Source organism: Monodelphis domestica, chromosome 1 (genome assembly GCF_027887165.1).
Source record: "Monodelphis domestica isolate mMonDom1 chromosome 1, mMonDom1.pri, whole genome shotgun sequence".
Lineage (NCBI taxonomy): Eukaryota > Metazoa > Chordata > Mammalia > Didelphimorphia > Didelphidae > Monodelphis > Monodelphis domestica.
In genome coordinates, this window is record NC_077227.1 from 152,394,070 (window position 1) to 152,408,477 (window position 14,408).

The window sequence follows — 14,408 nt, forward strand, 5'->3', positions numbered from 1 at the left end:
CTCAGACACCAAAGGACCCTTTAGCAAGAAAATTAATCATGAAGCTAAGATGTAAGGAATGCTCCAAGCTCACAAAGAAAATTCACAACATAGAATATGGGGTTAGCAGCCAAATGCATACAGCAGCTAAAATCATCTTGGGCATCATCACCTCTGGGATATGTGTTTCATGCCTGTCAAATACTCAGAACCATCCTCGAGCTAGTAGACCAGCCAAAATCCAGTGATTCTTAAACCAGGGACCCCTCCTTTGCTAAATAAGTCTCAAGTACATTCACTCCAGAGAGAAAAGGGAAAGTAATGAAGTTATCAAATAGGTGCCTACTGAGTGCCAAACACTGTGTTAGGTGCTATACAAATGTTCTCTCATGATGGTCTTCATTTAATCCTCACAAGTGACTCTCCATGCATTAGATCTGGCCTGTATAAAAAAAAATCATACATTCATTCATACATACATACATACATACATACATACATAAATTCAGAGCTAGAAGGGAATTTAGAGATCATACAATCTAATTTTCTGATTATACAGATAAAGAAACTGAGATTCAGAAAGATCTGTCCAAAGTCAAACAAATAATAAATGACAGGGAAAGGATTTGAACCCAGGTCTAACTGACTCCAAGACTAGAATTCTGTCCACTACATCATCTTATACCGTCCACATGTAATTATATATATATACACACACACATATTTTTAATCTTACTTTCTGTCTTAGAATCAATACTAAGGAGGGCAGCCTGATGGCTCAGTGGATTGAGAGCCAGGCCCAGAGATGGGAGATCCTGAGTTCAAATTTGACCTCTGACACTTCCTCGCTGTGTGACTGTGGGCAAGTTACTTACCCCCTATTGCCTATCCCTTACCATTCTTCTCCCTTGAAAGCACTACACAGTATTAATTCTAAGAAGGAAGATAGGTTTTTAAAAAAAATAAAAGAATCAATAAAAGTATTCTAAGGCAGAAGAGTGGTAAGAGTAGGCAGTTGAGGTTATGTGAGTTGCAAAGGGTCACTGGTCTAGGAAATGTCTGAGACCAGATTTGAATCTAGATCCTCCTAACTCCAGGCATGACACTCTTTCCATCGTGTTATTTAGCTGCCCCAATCATATAATATTTTGGCATTCCCCTCCCTCCAAATTTTTTTTGCTTTTACTTTCTCTAAATCTTATTTTTTTCTAAGTATACAATAAATACAAAACCTATTTCTAGGCCTTGCTGGATCTTGTGCAGAGATGACTGCATATTTCAGGAATATGGAAGAAAAGAGTTGCAATATGAAATTGCATACTTTATTGAAAGTCCCATCAAACAGACATGGTTCATAGTTGTAGAATTCTTTGCAGTGACTAGCAGAGAAGTATATACAATGAGATATTTCTCACTGATGCGATGTGACCACCTAAAATCTCTCCCACTGATGTAGATGGACTGTGGTGAGGAGTTATGCCCTGAGGGAATGGCAGCAGCTAGCTATCTTGGCTCCCTTGGAAACCTGGCCTCACCCAAAGGGAAGGGAGAGAGGCACTGTGGAGAAAGGAATAGAGCACTAGATTTGGTGCCAAAAGACCTGAGTCTGAATTCTTCCACAGCTCCTCACCACCTGGATAAGGCTTTGAGCGTCGGTTAGCTCTAAGGTCTCTTCTTCCATCTCTAAATTGATGATCCTATAAAATATCCTTAAGGATTTTCTTAGAAATTATTTTGCAATCTAAACATTTTTTCTCTTCTTTTCTTTTCTCTTCCTAGGCACAGCACACCCATGATGCCATCACAGAGGCTGCCCAGCTGATGAAAGAAGCAGTGGATGATATTATGGTCACCCTGAATGAAGCTGCCAGTGAAGTAGGAATGGTGGGAGGAATGGTGGATGCCATTGCAGAAGCCATGAGTAAGGTGGGCTCTTTTTATAGCTTGAAACTAACTCCTCTTCCTTTCTTGATTCTTGATTCTAGACAATAGAACCTGGCCCTGGAGTTAGACCTAAGTTCAAATCTGAGCTCCGATACTTACTGTCTGACTCTGTGTGATTCTGTTTGCATCTGTTTCTTCATCTGTCAAATGAACTGGAGAAGGAAATGTTAAAGGGTATCTTTGCTAAGAAAACCCCAAATGGGGTCACAAAGAGTCAGACAAAGCTGAAACAACTCAATAACAAGCAGGTTCAAATCTAGCTGGATGATCTTAGGTGATTCATCTGGCCTCAACTGTAAAATGGGGATAATAATAGTATCTACTTCCCAAGAATGTTGAGGATCAAATATGATAATATTTGGAAAGCACTTAGCACAGCTTGATATAAATGTAATTTTTATTATCATTAGCTTCCCTTATATTTCTTTTGTTCTTACACTGAGATAATTTTCCTTTGGAGACTTTCAGCTTCTCATTGCTCATAGCCACTCAGTGTTGTTTTTTGATTTTTCGTCAACCAGATGGCTCATTCTTCTTCTATAAACACACTCTTCATAGTTTCCCAGTGGATCACCATATTCTACATAAGGAAAAAAGATGACATTTGCATTGGTTAGTTAGAAGGCAAATACATCCAGATATTCTTAGCAACTTGTCTCCTGCTGAATCCCAGAAGGTAGCACTTGCATTGTCCTATCAGGTTGACATTCATTAGTCCTCACAATTGTTCATCTACATCTAATTACCATCGTTTGATGTCATACCCAAGAAATTGAGGCAATCATAATGGATAGAGGTCTTGTCTTGAAACATCTATTGTGAGTGCATTAATATGATTTTCAGGATAATAAGCAGTCATTAATTGCTAATTTAGAGAAGATTTGTTGCTATTGTATCAGAAAGTGGAGATAGCCTGAAACGAGATAGGACCATAATTAGAGTAATTACCCTTAAACATTATGCAGTAATTATTCCTCATAGTTCAGACAAAGTAATAAGTCTGAATTAGAGTGTTATGATTCCCTTTGAGGACTTCACTTGTATGTCTTGTCAAAGCACTCCTTTACCTTCTGGAGTTTTTAAGTTGATCTCTTGCTTTTAAACTGGTCAGTTTTGCAGAAACTGAATATAATAATCTTCTTGCCAGCATAAGTATCCAGTGTACCATGTTGGAATGGCATTCAGGAATGTAACATTAAATATCTGTTTATTTCTTCACTGAACTCCTAAGATTTCAAACTTTGGCATATCTCCAGTAATTTACAAAAAATTAATACATTTTTTTAGAAATAAAAATGAAACAGTTGAAATCTTTTAACAATTTCAGAGTCTTATCCAGCTCAATCAGTCTATTTGGGCCTTTTGTGATTAATCTAATTCACTCCCTAATGTCAGAAGTATACTGCCCGTTTTATGTGGAAGAATAAGGGAGTTGCCAGCAAGCTTAAGGGAAAGTCCGATTTTGCCTGACATTATTGGACTAGGACATGCTAATATCATCACAAATGCTTGCTGCTTTCCCCTACACACATTTAGAGCGACTTTTTCACTGGCCGAGAACATCAGCATAAGTGAATCCTTTCAGTGAGTTGTATTGTAAGACCCTTTGGACATGTGTAAGGAGAAAAAGAATGCATATCAATGTTTTATTTTATATAGGCATAAAAGGTATGATCTGTGTTGCTTTGTGAAAAATAGAATCAGTGTTTAAAATATAACAGAGTACGCAGCTTGACAAAATAGGAACTTAGAAATTATTGTTGTATCTGAAGTCAGTCCTAGCAAAGGACTCATTGATTTGTCATGTTCTTTCTCATAGATTATAATCTGCTTTCTCATAGATTATAATCTGCTGGGTTAACATTTTATCTCAGAATTTAAACATCAGGATCCAAAAATCTTCTCTGGTGCCAGGTGGTTAAGGCAAGGTAACATGTTAGCATTTAAATGGAACCTGCTGGAGACATGAAGCCTTATCCCAATCGGCCAAGTAACAGTAGTAACTTCATGCATTGGTTGTGAAGATTAGAGGACAGGGGTAATTTGTTGTCCCTCAGACATGTAGATAGTTGTGTTCAAAAAGGACAGCTTTGCACTTGACTCTGTTGTGTTACTGAATTTAGGCAACTCATTAGATAGACATAGTTGAAGGAGATGAGGGATGGATGGATGGATGGATGGATAGATGGACAGCTTGGTTTCATTTGAGTCATTTTATTTATAAAAATAGTGATATTATTCCAGAATGCCACTTAAATTTCTATTATTTTTGTGTAAAGGATGGGAGAAAGAGTGGGACCTGATACTATAATTTTCTAATTAAATTAATGACATTGGAATGGGAGAATAATTTATAAAGTTTCCTTAAAGTATTTCAACCTTTAATAATCTAAGCAATTCTATTGTTTTATTGTTATTCCTATTTTGTGTAATCATTAAATTGCATTAGCCTCATCTCTTATTCCTCACACATTACTATGAGTGAGAAGCTATTTGGCAACATCTCCATTTTCGATAGGGAAATTTTGGTGGTCTAGCTGGAGTGGAATTGATGTTGTTGACATAAGTAATAATTATATTCCAAGTAGTGACGATGGTCATGTACCCCCTATACCACCACATGTTTGCAGTGTTCTATACCGTCATTTTTTATTCCTCATTAAGTTACAGCACTAATTAATACCTTCCATCTAATGAACTCCTAAATGCTTTTCATACTTCCACATTATTCCTGCATCAGATGCATGTTGCACACAGATGCCAAATTAATCATCCGAAAAGACTATTCACATCATGTTACTCCTCTGTTTAAGATTCTATGATGGCCCCCACCACCATCACCACCTACCATAGTTTTGGTATTTTGACCTTACTGAAGTATTTGACAGTCTTAATCCTTTCTTGAGATTCTCCCTCCCCTGGGGACCTATAATATTCTTATATGTAGCTCTTCCTCTACTTCCTTGGCCTCTCCTTCATTGGCTCTTCTTTCTTATGTTCCCAAAAGTGAGCATTCAGTACTATGGTGACCTTAGGGCAATTGAACTGCAAGATCTTTGCAGGAAAGGATATTATTTCAAAATCTCATTATCTTCAGTATCTCCCTTTGCATTTGGTAAAATCCTAGGAGAGGAGGTGCTTAAACAAATATTTATTGATTAATATTGATTAAAATAAACTAATGCTTCCTTTTTCCTTTTCAACTGCATCTGTCCTACTCAAACTGAGCCTCATTTTCACATGTTATTTGCCCAAACCACCACAAGGGCAGTTACTAATAAAACTACTGGGTTGCTTATGATCCCATTTGTGGCATTATGGTATGATTCTGTAACTCTCTCCTAGAAGAACTAAAACTTTCTCATGATGATGATAATCATTAAATTAAATTGCTTTCCACTCACTCTAGCTGGATGAAGGCACTCCTCCAGAACCAAAGGGAACTTTTGTTGATTACCAGACAACAGTGGTGAAATATTCCAAAGCCATTGCTATAACTGCACAAGAAATGGTAAGTAGGGAACATGCTTTCCCTAAGCACTATTGGGTTTATTTATTTTTAATTCTCTACTCTTCACCACCCAGTCACCAAAGCCTGCTTCCATATTGGGAAGGCAGAAGAAGTATGTTTCTCCAGATTATTTTTCTTTTCCTTCCTCTTTAATTTATTTTTTTGGTCTAAACTAGCAAATATACAATTTATGGCAGGTATTTGCTGTCCTTCTAGTTACTTGATACTCTAGAGCATTGGTATCAAACTCAAATAGAAACAAATCCTTGTGGACAACATATTGACTTAGGAAACCAAAAGTTAACATTGTCTGTACTGAATTTTTATTTTATTTTGTGTTAAACATTTCCCAAATACATTTAATCTGAGTAAGGCCACATGCACTTGCACTCAAGAGATTTTTGAGCCCACCTGGATCTATGATTTTGACACCTTTCCTCTGTAGAACCAAGTCAAAATGTGCTGGTGTTGATCCTGTTTGTAAGGAAATTCACCAAACCAGGATTAGAGAAAGGCAAGGCATGCATGGAAAAGAGAGACAGTGAGGTGAACAAAGGAAGAAAAATAGAGGAAGTCAGTCAGCAAGCATTTGTATATTAGCCAGAAAGGAAAGAGAAGAAGAAACAGAAAACACATCTTTTGAGATGAAACTTTGCCTTGGAACTAAACTCAAGATGAAAGTAATTGTGTACATCCTTGGATAAAAGACAGTGAATGATTGAATAGGCAATGTTTTCATAAAGGTAGACCTTGGTTTTTTTTTGAAAGATAAATGACTACTTTAAAAATAGAATAAATAATATGATATGTAAGAAAAGAATTACATTCAACCAATGAAGATAGGACAACTTAGATCTTGGGTTCAAGTTAAATTCAGTCTGTAATATCTGTCAGATACCTTTTTATTTGCTTCATATAGACAGCCACACTTGGGCATCCAGCATCCTTTTCTAGACAGACTCACATCCAATTCTGACTCTGGACCTGGTCTTCCATAAGGGCTAAGGTCCCATATCCAAAAGACTTTGTCATGTGAACCTCTGTCCACTAGAGGCTGAACGAGGACCAACAAAGTCCTTCCCCTCCCTCCAGCTACTCAGTTCTCAGACCTGCTAGGTCTGTAACGTGATTTTTTTCCTTAGGGTAGGAAGGAGTGGCAGTGTTCATTCTAGCGAATGGAAAACATTTGGGAATCGGGACGGGCGGTGGTGATTCTCGTGGGAGCTGCAGTTCTCAGGCTTAACTTTCAGAGAGAAGTGCAACAAACTGAGGGATTTTGTTTTGCTCCCTAGTTATAGGGCTGTGCCTGGCCCCCAAAGTGCCCCTGCAATATCTCCAATGGCCAGAGCACTGGCTTGACTTAACCCTTAACGTCTATGATCTTAATGAAGCCCTAGCTTTATGCTTAATCCCCACTTATGAGATGGCTGGTACACATACCTTGAGTTTGCAGAAAATTATAGCCATATGTCTTCGGGTTAGCCCCCAAGTCGTTGTGTTTCATTTTGACGCAAACAGAAATGAAGCAACTCTGGCTCTCCTTGTTCCATTTTGGGGCTAATGTTCATTTCCTGGTGACCCACATGGTAGGTCTGAAACCTAGCAATCATTTTTGTATAAACATATGTTAAACTTCAAATGGAGAATGCTGTACAGCTTCTCTTGCTAAGGGTTTTATTATTTAGACCACAAAAGGATGCCTGTCATCTCTGAAACGAAGAGGGGGAAAATGTAGAGGAAAACAACTTTCCCTTCTGGGAAGGGGAATAAAAGGCCATTTCTGGGAGGTATTACTAAAACAATATTTGGGGGGAAATAAAAGGAATTTAGGAAGGGAATAACTCAAAATTCATTTAAGCTGAGCACATTATGATGAAGTTTTTCTATAACTAAAGTAACTTGGAAGAGAACTTTCACTCTTCTGGATGTCAAACAATGGAATGTGACAATTTTGGTTTGCTGCATTAAGCTCTCCTTAATTCATGTCTGAACTCTAATTTCCCCTGATTCTCCAGGCCAATAACTATTTTCAATTTGTTTGTTCCCCCACCCCCTTCCAGAACACTTATTTGTTTGGTACCTTCCGATGCTTTATTTCCTCACTCCTCCTTTTCTCGTCCCCCAAATGACACCTGGCCAAAATGAAAAGGCTAAGTCCTCCTGGGCTTAGGGAAATGTGTCTATGGCCATCTTCTAGCCTAGCTCTACCCTATTCTCCCGAGATTCCTGTCAAATAGGGGTCAGCCTGGAACAAAATAGGCTGGACCCTAAATGGACCAAGCCTCTGGTGACTGGAGGTGAGGAATTAAGGGACAGAGAAGGAAATGAGTGTCTGGCACGCACCCGTGCATTCCCCTGCAAATTCCTCCTGAGTGTGAATTCGCACCCTGTGTTACTGGGCTGGCAGGAGAAGCTGGTTGCCTGCTGCTGATCACAGTTGCATTGTCCTTGATCCAAGCCAAATGGGTTATGCTGAAGACATGGGAAGCCTGGCCTCTTCTCTGCACACTCTCGACGCTGAGCATGCTGGCTGTGCAGCGCCCTCAGCCCTGTGTCTGCTGGCCTAAGGAGAGAGCAGCAGCAGAGTGGAGGGAATGTAAACAAAGCATGTCTGTCTGGGTTTGGCTTTGCACCTAGTTATCTTCAGAAACCATAACCCTAACATGCTTGTTACAGGGTTTAAAAAAAAATTAGGAGATTATTTGGCTTCCAAGTGGTATTAACCCATTATTCTTATGCATTTTTTATGTGTGTGTTTGTGTGTCCCGCTTGTTTTCTTTTTCCAGATGACTAAGTCGGTTACTAACCCGGAGGAATTGGGAGGACTTGCTTCACAAATGACCAGTGACTATGGGCATTTGGCTCTCCAGGGCCAGATGGCAGCAGCTACAGCTGAACCAGAAGAGGTCTGCCATCTTAAGACCTCTATTTTAACTAGTGAATGCACACTGATGTTCCTCAGCTTCCTTTTCTGAGAGCAGGGCCACAGGGTCAGCGCCAGATGTGTCCCCCACCCGCCCCCACCCCCCTTTTTGCCCTGGGTCTTGGATAAAGCAGCTGCAGGCTTTCCCTGAGCCTTACTCCCTGGATTGCCCTGCTCACAGCCTCCTGAGACCTTGGTAAAGTGGGTGTAGAATATAAACTTCCAGATAGAAGAGGTCCGTCGATTAGGCTTCCTGGCTTTCACAGCATCTGTGAGCTAGGGGTTGCATGATAGAAGGATGAGAGGTAGGAGAGCCTGTGAGGTCTAGGCGTGTATATATACTCCGGGATGTTCTCTCGGCTCTCCTCTCTCTCCTCCTCTCCAGGACCAGTTAACTTGGCTCGTTTTATACCTTTGAGCTTTGTCAAGGGTGGAAGAAATATAGGATAGTATAGGTGGGTGGGATTCAACCCATATCTGAAAAAGAACCCTTTCTGCACTCGCCTAATGCATGCCCCTTTACTTAAAGACCTAAAGTGAGGGGGAAATCCTCTACAAGTTCTCAAGAGAGTCCGTCCCACTTTTGGTCAATTCTCACCAGGAGGATGTTTTTCCAGACATCAAGCCCCAATTTACTCCTGTGCAGATTCTCCCTGCAGCTCCTAATTCTGACAGCAGAGCGTGGCAGATCTCCCTTCCGTCAGACCGCCCAAGGAACTCGGCAAAGAGCCCTCGGTGGATGGGGTGAGCCACTCTCAGCTCTGTGAGCCAGTTTCCCAGAGGAGTGGCCCCCCAAGTGACTGACAGTCTCTCCCTATAAAGCAGATCAGGCCTGCATTCGGTGCCTTATGGGGGCTCCCCCTTTTATCTCTTACTAGTATATTGTTGGCTTCACTCTTCATTGTAAAGAAAAATTAACACTTTGTTCTCAGCCAAATTCATCTGTATCCCCCGGTCAGGTCCTTACTGTGAGTCAGACTTCTGGATATTGGGTCAGGCGTCTTCCCTTCGTCACCCCACGGTGGCTGGGCTCGCTAGAGCCTCAATGCTTGGAAGACGAGTGGGGAAATCTGTCTGGCCTAATATAAAATCCATTTCTCCTATGTAGAATCTAATTAGATGATTCTATGATTGCCTTGAACGATAGAACCCTTTAGGAAAATGTTAGCTAGACCGTGTTTTTCAAGGGGAAAGATCCACAGAATGTGGGGAGCTGAGCCTAGCGATAGTCTTGCCTTGACACTCGGCGTTCCCGCAGAGAAAATATTCTAACCCTATAATACAACAGAGTGGTGTAGACGACAGCTGTCTTTGGGAAGATGAAAGTAGCAAACTACAGTCCTGAACACGCTGGGTACTTAAGGGGGAGACTGAATTCTCTTTGCTTTTGCCTTTTTCATTAAGGTTAGTATCCATGAGTTAACTGAACACTGGAATTTATTCCCATTTGTTGGGGTGTTTTTTTTTACTATGTTAACTCAAGATATCTAAAGACACTTCAGAAATAAATATAAATAAAAGTTGCTATCTAATATATGGCATGATAATGGCATGTAATTATATGTTGCATAGCATGATGAGGCAGCAGTTTTGAAGCGTTTTGGTCTCAGGACTGCTTTAACTCTTAAAAGCTGAGAGCAGCTCGGTAGCCCAGTGGCTACTCCTTGCCAGGCATGGAGTCAGGACGTCTGACCTCAGACACTTCCTAGCTGGGTGACCCTGGGCAAGTCCCTTAACCCCGATGGCCTAGCCCTTGCCACTCTTCTGCCTTAGAATTGATACAAAGATAGAAGGAAAGGGTTAGCATTATTTTTTTTTAATTGTGGATGCCCTCCAAAGAGCATTTGTTTATGTAAGCTGTATCCATTGATGTTTAGCCTGCTAAAATGAAAACGTCTTAGTGTTATTAGAAAAATAATTTTGTTATTACAAAAGTAAATTTGACTTTTTTAGGTCCCCCCCCCCACTAAAAAGAGGGTTCTTTGGACTATACTTTGAGATAAAGACATAGTAGATAGAGATAGTAAGCTAGCCTCAGAGTCAGGAAGACTTGAATTCAAATTCCACCTCTGACCACTTCCAGGCTGGGTGACCCTGGGCAAGTCACTTAACCTCTTAGCGATTCAGGCAATTCTCTCTTCATAAAACATGTACCCAATATGCCAAGTGGCATGGACAGACATTTTCTTCTTTGGAAGTTCCTTATACCAATGTGATCTTGGTTAGCATGCTACAATTTTTTTAATTTATATATGTTTTATAGATATAGTGATATATTAGACATATGTATGATGTAAAAAAATGAACCATAAACCTAAAGTTCCAGGAGTAGCCACAGTCCTGAATTTTGATATTTAAATGTGAATTTTCATATATCTAAGTGAAAGCAGGACTAATAATAGAAAAGCAGGTTAATAATGTAACTCCCACCACAAAGTGCTCTGCAGGTATGAATCAATGATTCTTTAAGTCAGTACCAAGACTAAATTGTTTCCAAATTTATGCGTGAAACTTCTGTTGATACTACGGCTATGAAGGCTAATTATTTTAAGAAAAATAGCCTGTCTTCAGGAATATGTCTTTGATTTTCATGAAGCAAAAAAGGATTTTTACATTGCAGTAAGAGCAAACTTGGTTAACAGAAGGAAGAACTACCATACTTGAGGGGAGAATTGAATATTGAAAATGGTAAGTTATAGTGTGGTGTAGTGGAAAGAGCTTTGCAAATAAGAATCAGATCTGGCCTGAAAGCCCAGCTCCTTCTCATCCTGGCGGTGAGACTGTGGATAAGTCACTTAACTCCACGAACCTGAGTTTCCTCATTTTTTAAATAGGGCTGTTACTACCTGGAAGCCATAATTCTATTGTGTAAACTTTAAATGCCATGGAAGTCCAAATGATTATATTATTATCCAAAGTGAGAATTGAAACACATTTCCTAAAAGACCTTTAAAAACACTTATTAAGTTGCTTGAACCCCATCACCTCACCTTCCTGCTCTTATGCCTTGGAACTGATACCAGTATCAATTTTCAGACAGAAGGTAAGGGTATAAAAAAGCATCCATCAGCCACCTCTCTTGGTTAACTTAGATGCAGATCTTCCTGAGGCATTGGGCTAGAGACTACATGATCTGTGGGGTCTTTTGCAGCCCCAAGATTGTACAAACCACCCAGGCTCTGCAAGAAACGAACAGAATGTTTTATTCTAACGCAGTCAGGCAAAAGCAAAATATATAGTTAGGAAAAAAAGTCAGGAAAGGAAATTATCTGCTAAACACACAGCTGCAAATTACTGTTGATACTGATCTCTCAAATATTTTTCGGTTTATAGAGGCTGATGTTTTCATTAAGTTTTCATTTTGTTGTTTTTTCACCATCACATCTTGAGTTGCATTTTGCATTCCAGACAAAAGAACAATGTAACCTGGAGTGAAAAGAAGTTGGGGGTAGGAATATAATACTACCAGTGGTTTGCAAAGGGAAATTCCTCGTGTGTGCTTGCCAGACACATATTAAAGGGAGGGGGCTGGGGAGATCCCTGAAGCCACAGAGCTTGCTTTTCCCAAGAACTGGGAAACATGCATATACCTAAGAGGGCCCTCCATTATGGCATGTGAAAACATTTAAATCCAATCCAAATAAATAGCCTCAGGATCTCCCCCATTCTCCAGAGTCCCAAGACATGCTTTGCAGAGTCAGCATTCTGCCCCATTCCATGACTATATCAAGCTGAATGGAAAAGAGGCACCAAAGGGAAGCTCTATTCCCTTATTTTTCAGTGGAAAATTCACATCTATTTCAGAATATCACAGTGAGAACCTCATTACCTTCCAGGGAAAACTAGTCATTTTCTAGTGACCAGTATTAAAAGCATACACTTAGGTTTGCTCTCTCTCTCTCCTTCCTAGGAGCCCTTTTTCCAAAACGGGTGAGAAAGCAACAATAGAATTCTCTTTTTCTAAGACACTCCATTCACAATTGTGGAAGTAATTATTTCTGTCCTTCACACTTACTTTCCATTCCCCGCTGGAAATTTCTTTATCAATAGAGCAAAGGTTCCTAACTTTGTATATATCATGGATCCCTTTGACAGTCTGATGAAGCCTGTGGACCTCTTCTTAAAATGATGCTTTCTTGAAAGTTTCACTCTGCCTCCTTGTTGGTTCTTTCACTCCTGTATTTGTTCGGTGGCAATATTTTAATCTTGTTCAGAGGGGATTGTCGTAGTGGCACAGAGCTGCTCTGGATTATTCTGCCCCCAGAAGTCTATCCAGAGAACCTAAAATAATGTTTTAAATTGCATAAAATAAAAATACATAGGACCACAAAGGAAATCAATTGCATTGCAAAAAGTTTTCAAAATATTTCTTTAAAAAGTTCACCGACCTCAGGTTAGGAGTCCCTGCTATGGAGCTTTAAAAGAAATAACAGTAAGAATGTCCACATATGTCATTTTTATTTGATCCTTGCTTCAACCCTGTGAGATATGTAACACAGTGACTATCCCTTTTTACAGCTAAAGAAACCATGCTTCAAAAGAGCTTAATTATTTGGTCAGAGCCACACTGCTAGTAATAACAACTGGTTCTTTTTATTAAGGTCAACAAACATGAAAGATACTCAGGAGACCAGAAACAAAGAATGAAAGAATCCCTACACTCAGAGAGCCCAAATTTAAATAGCAGCCTCCCATTCTTCATTATCAGATCTGCTGCATTTTATTAAAATTTACGAGATATTGAGGGAGATAATCCTCAGCTATTGTTATTATCCCATTTTAAAGATGACTCTCAGAAAGGTTAAGTGATAGACTATGACTGTAGATTCATAAATTTAAAACTTTGTAAGACTTCACAGATCATCTAGTGCAACCCCCCCCCCCATCTTACAAATGAGAAAAGTGAGGCCTAAGTGGCTTTGACTAAGGTCACATCAATTATTAAATGTAAGAACCAGAATTCAAAACCTTGTTTCCCAACCCCTTTTCTTCACACTGGACTCCTGCTACAAAGAACAGTTGACGTTTGGAAAATACCTTCCATTCCCATCACCCTGGCTCTTTCTAGTTAATTTTCCAAGCCATGACCTGATGGGCATAAAATTTTTGTTTAACCTTATTCCAAATGTAAATTTTCTATCTAAAAAAATAACTTGAGGGGGAAAAGTTCATTTGTTTAGTTCTGTTTGGTAAGAAAAATGAACGTGTTTCTTTTAACTTCAACAAATAGAATTTTATTTAGAATCCCATAAAGACTGAACTTTTCATTCCATCAACAGAGGCATAAGGCCAAACAGCAACTTAATTGGACATATCATTCTCTTTTCCATTTTTGTTCATAGAAGAACAGTGTTTTATTTCCCCCCCTTAATTTCTGCAAGCAAATACAAAAGATGCTATTTTTTTTCAATACATCATTTTTAAATTCATAAAATTCAAGCCTTTTAGAAAGGACACTAGAAGTCATCCAGACCAGCTAGTTCATTTTACACATTAGCAAAATGAGGCTCAAGGATGGATAGGAAGTGGTTTCCCTAATGCCATAAGTTACTAAGTGGTTGAGTCAGCTCTCAATTTAGGTCTAATTCTAGAATTGTTGTTCAATCTTTTTCAGTCATGTCCAACTCTTCATGACCCTAATTGGGGTTTTCTTGGTAAAGGAACTGGAATGGTTTGCCATTTCCTTCTCTAGTTCATTTTACAGATGAGGAAACTGAGGCAAACAGAGTTAAGTGATTTGCCCAGGGTCTCATAGCTGGTGGTAAGTGTATGAAGCCAGATTTGAACTAAGGAAGATAAATTTTCCTCATTCTATCCGCCACACCACCTAACTGAAACTCTAGAATGCTGACTATATTTGTCCATTGAATCATGCTACAAGCAAAAGGATTTTATGCAATTACCTTCTTGTTCACATCCTAGCATCACAATTAAGAGCTGATTGTTATCTTAGAAATTGTCTAATCCAGCACCTCTTGAACCTTTTGTTTTGACATTCTTTGAAATCCCAAAGAGCTTGCTTATGTGGGTTATAGCATCCAGTGCTGTGCT

General features: G+C 39.4%; 1 protein-coding gene across 15 annotated transcripts in view; it reads left to right on the forward strand.

Moving 5' to 3' along the window:
* TLN2 (talin 2) overlaps positions 1-14,408 on the forward strand; it is a 596,702-nt gene that overhangs the window by 506,858 nt on the left and 75,436 nt on the right. For 14 of the 15 annotated variants that reach the window (XM_056808077.1, XM_056808019.1, XM_056808054.1 and 11 more), the window contains 3 exons: positions 1,759-1,905; positions 5,333-5,434; positions 8,221-8,340. In XM_056808077.1, coding sequence (XP_056664055.1) covers positions 1,759-1,905; positions 5,333-5,434; positions 8,221-8,340 — 369 coding nt within the window. The remainder of the gene's footprint in view (positions 1-1,758; positions 1,906-5,332; positions 5,435-8,220; positions 8,341-14,408) is intronic. The other variant, XM_056808081.1, reaches the window with a different exon arrangement.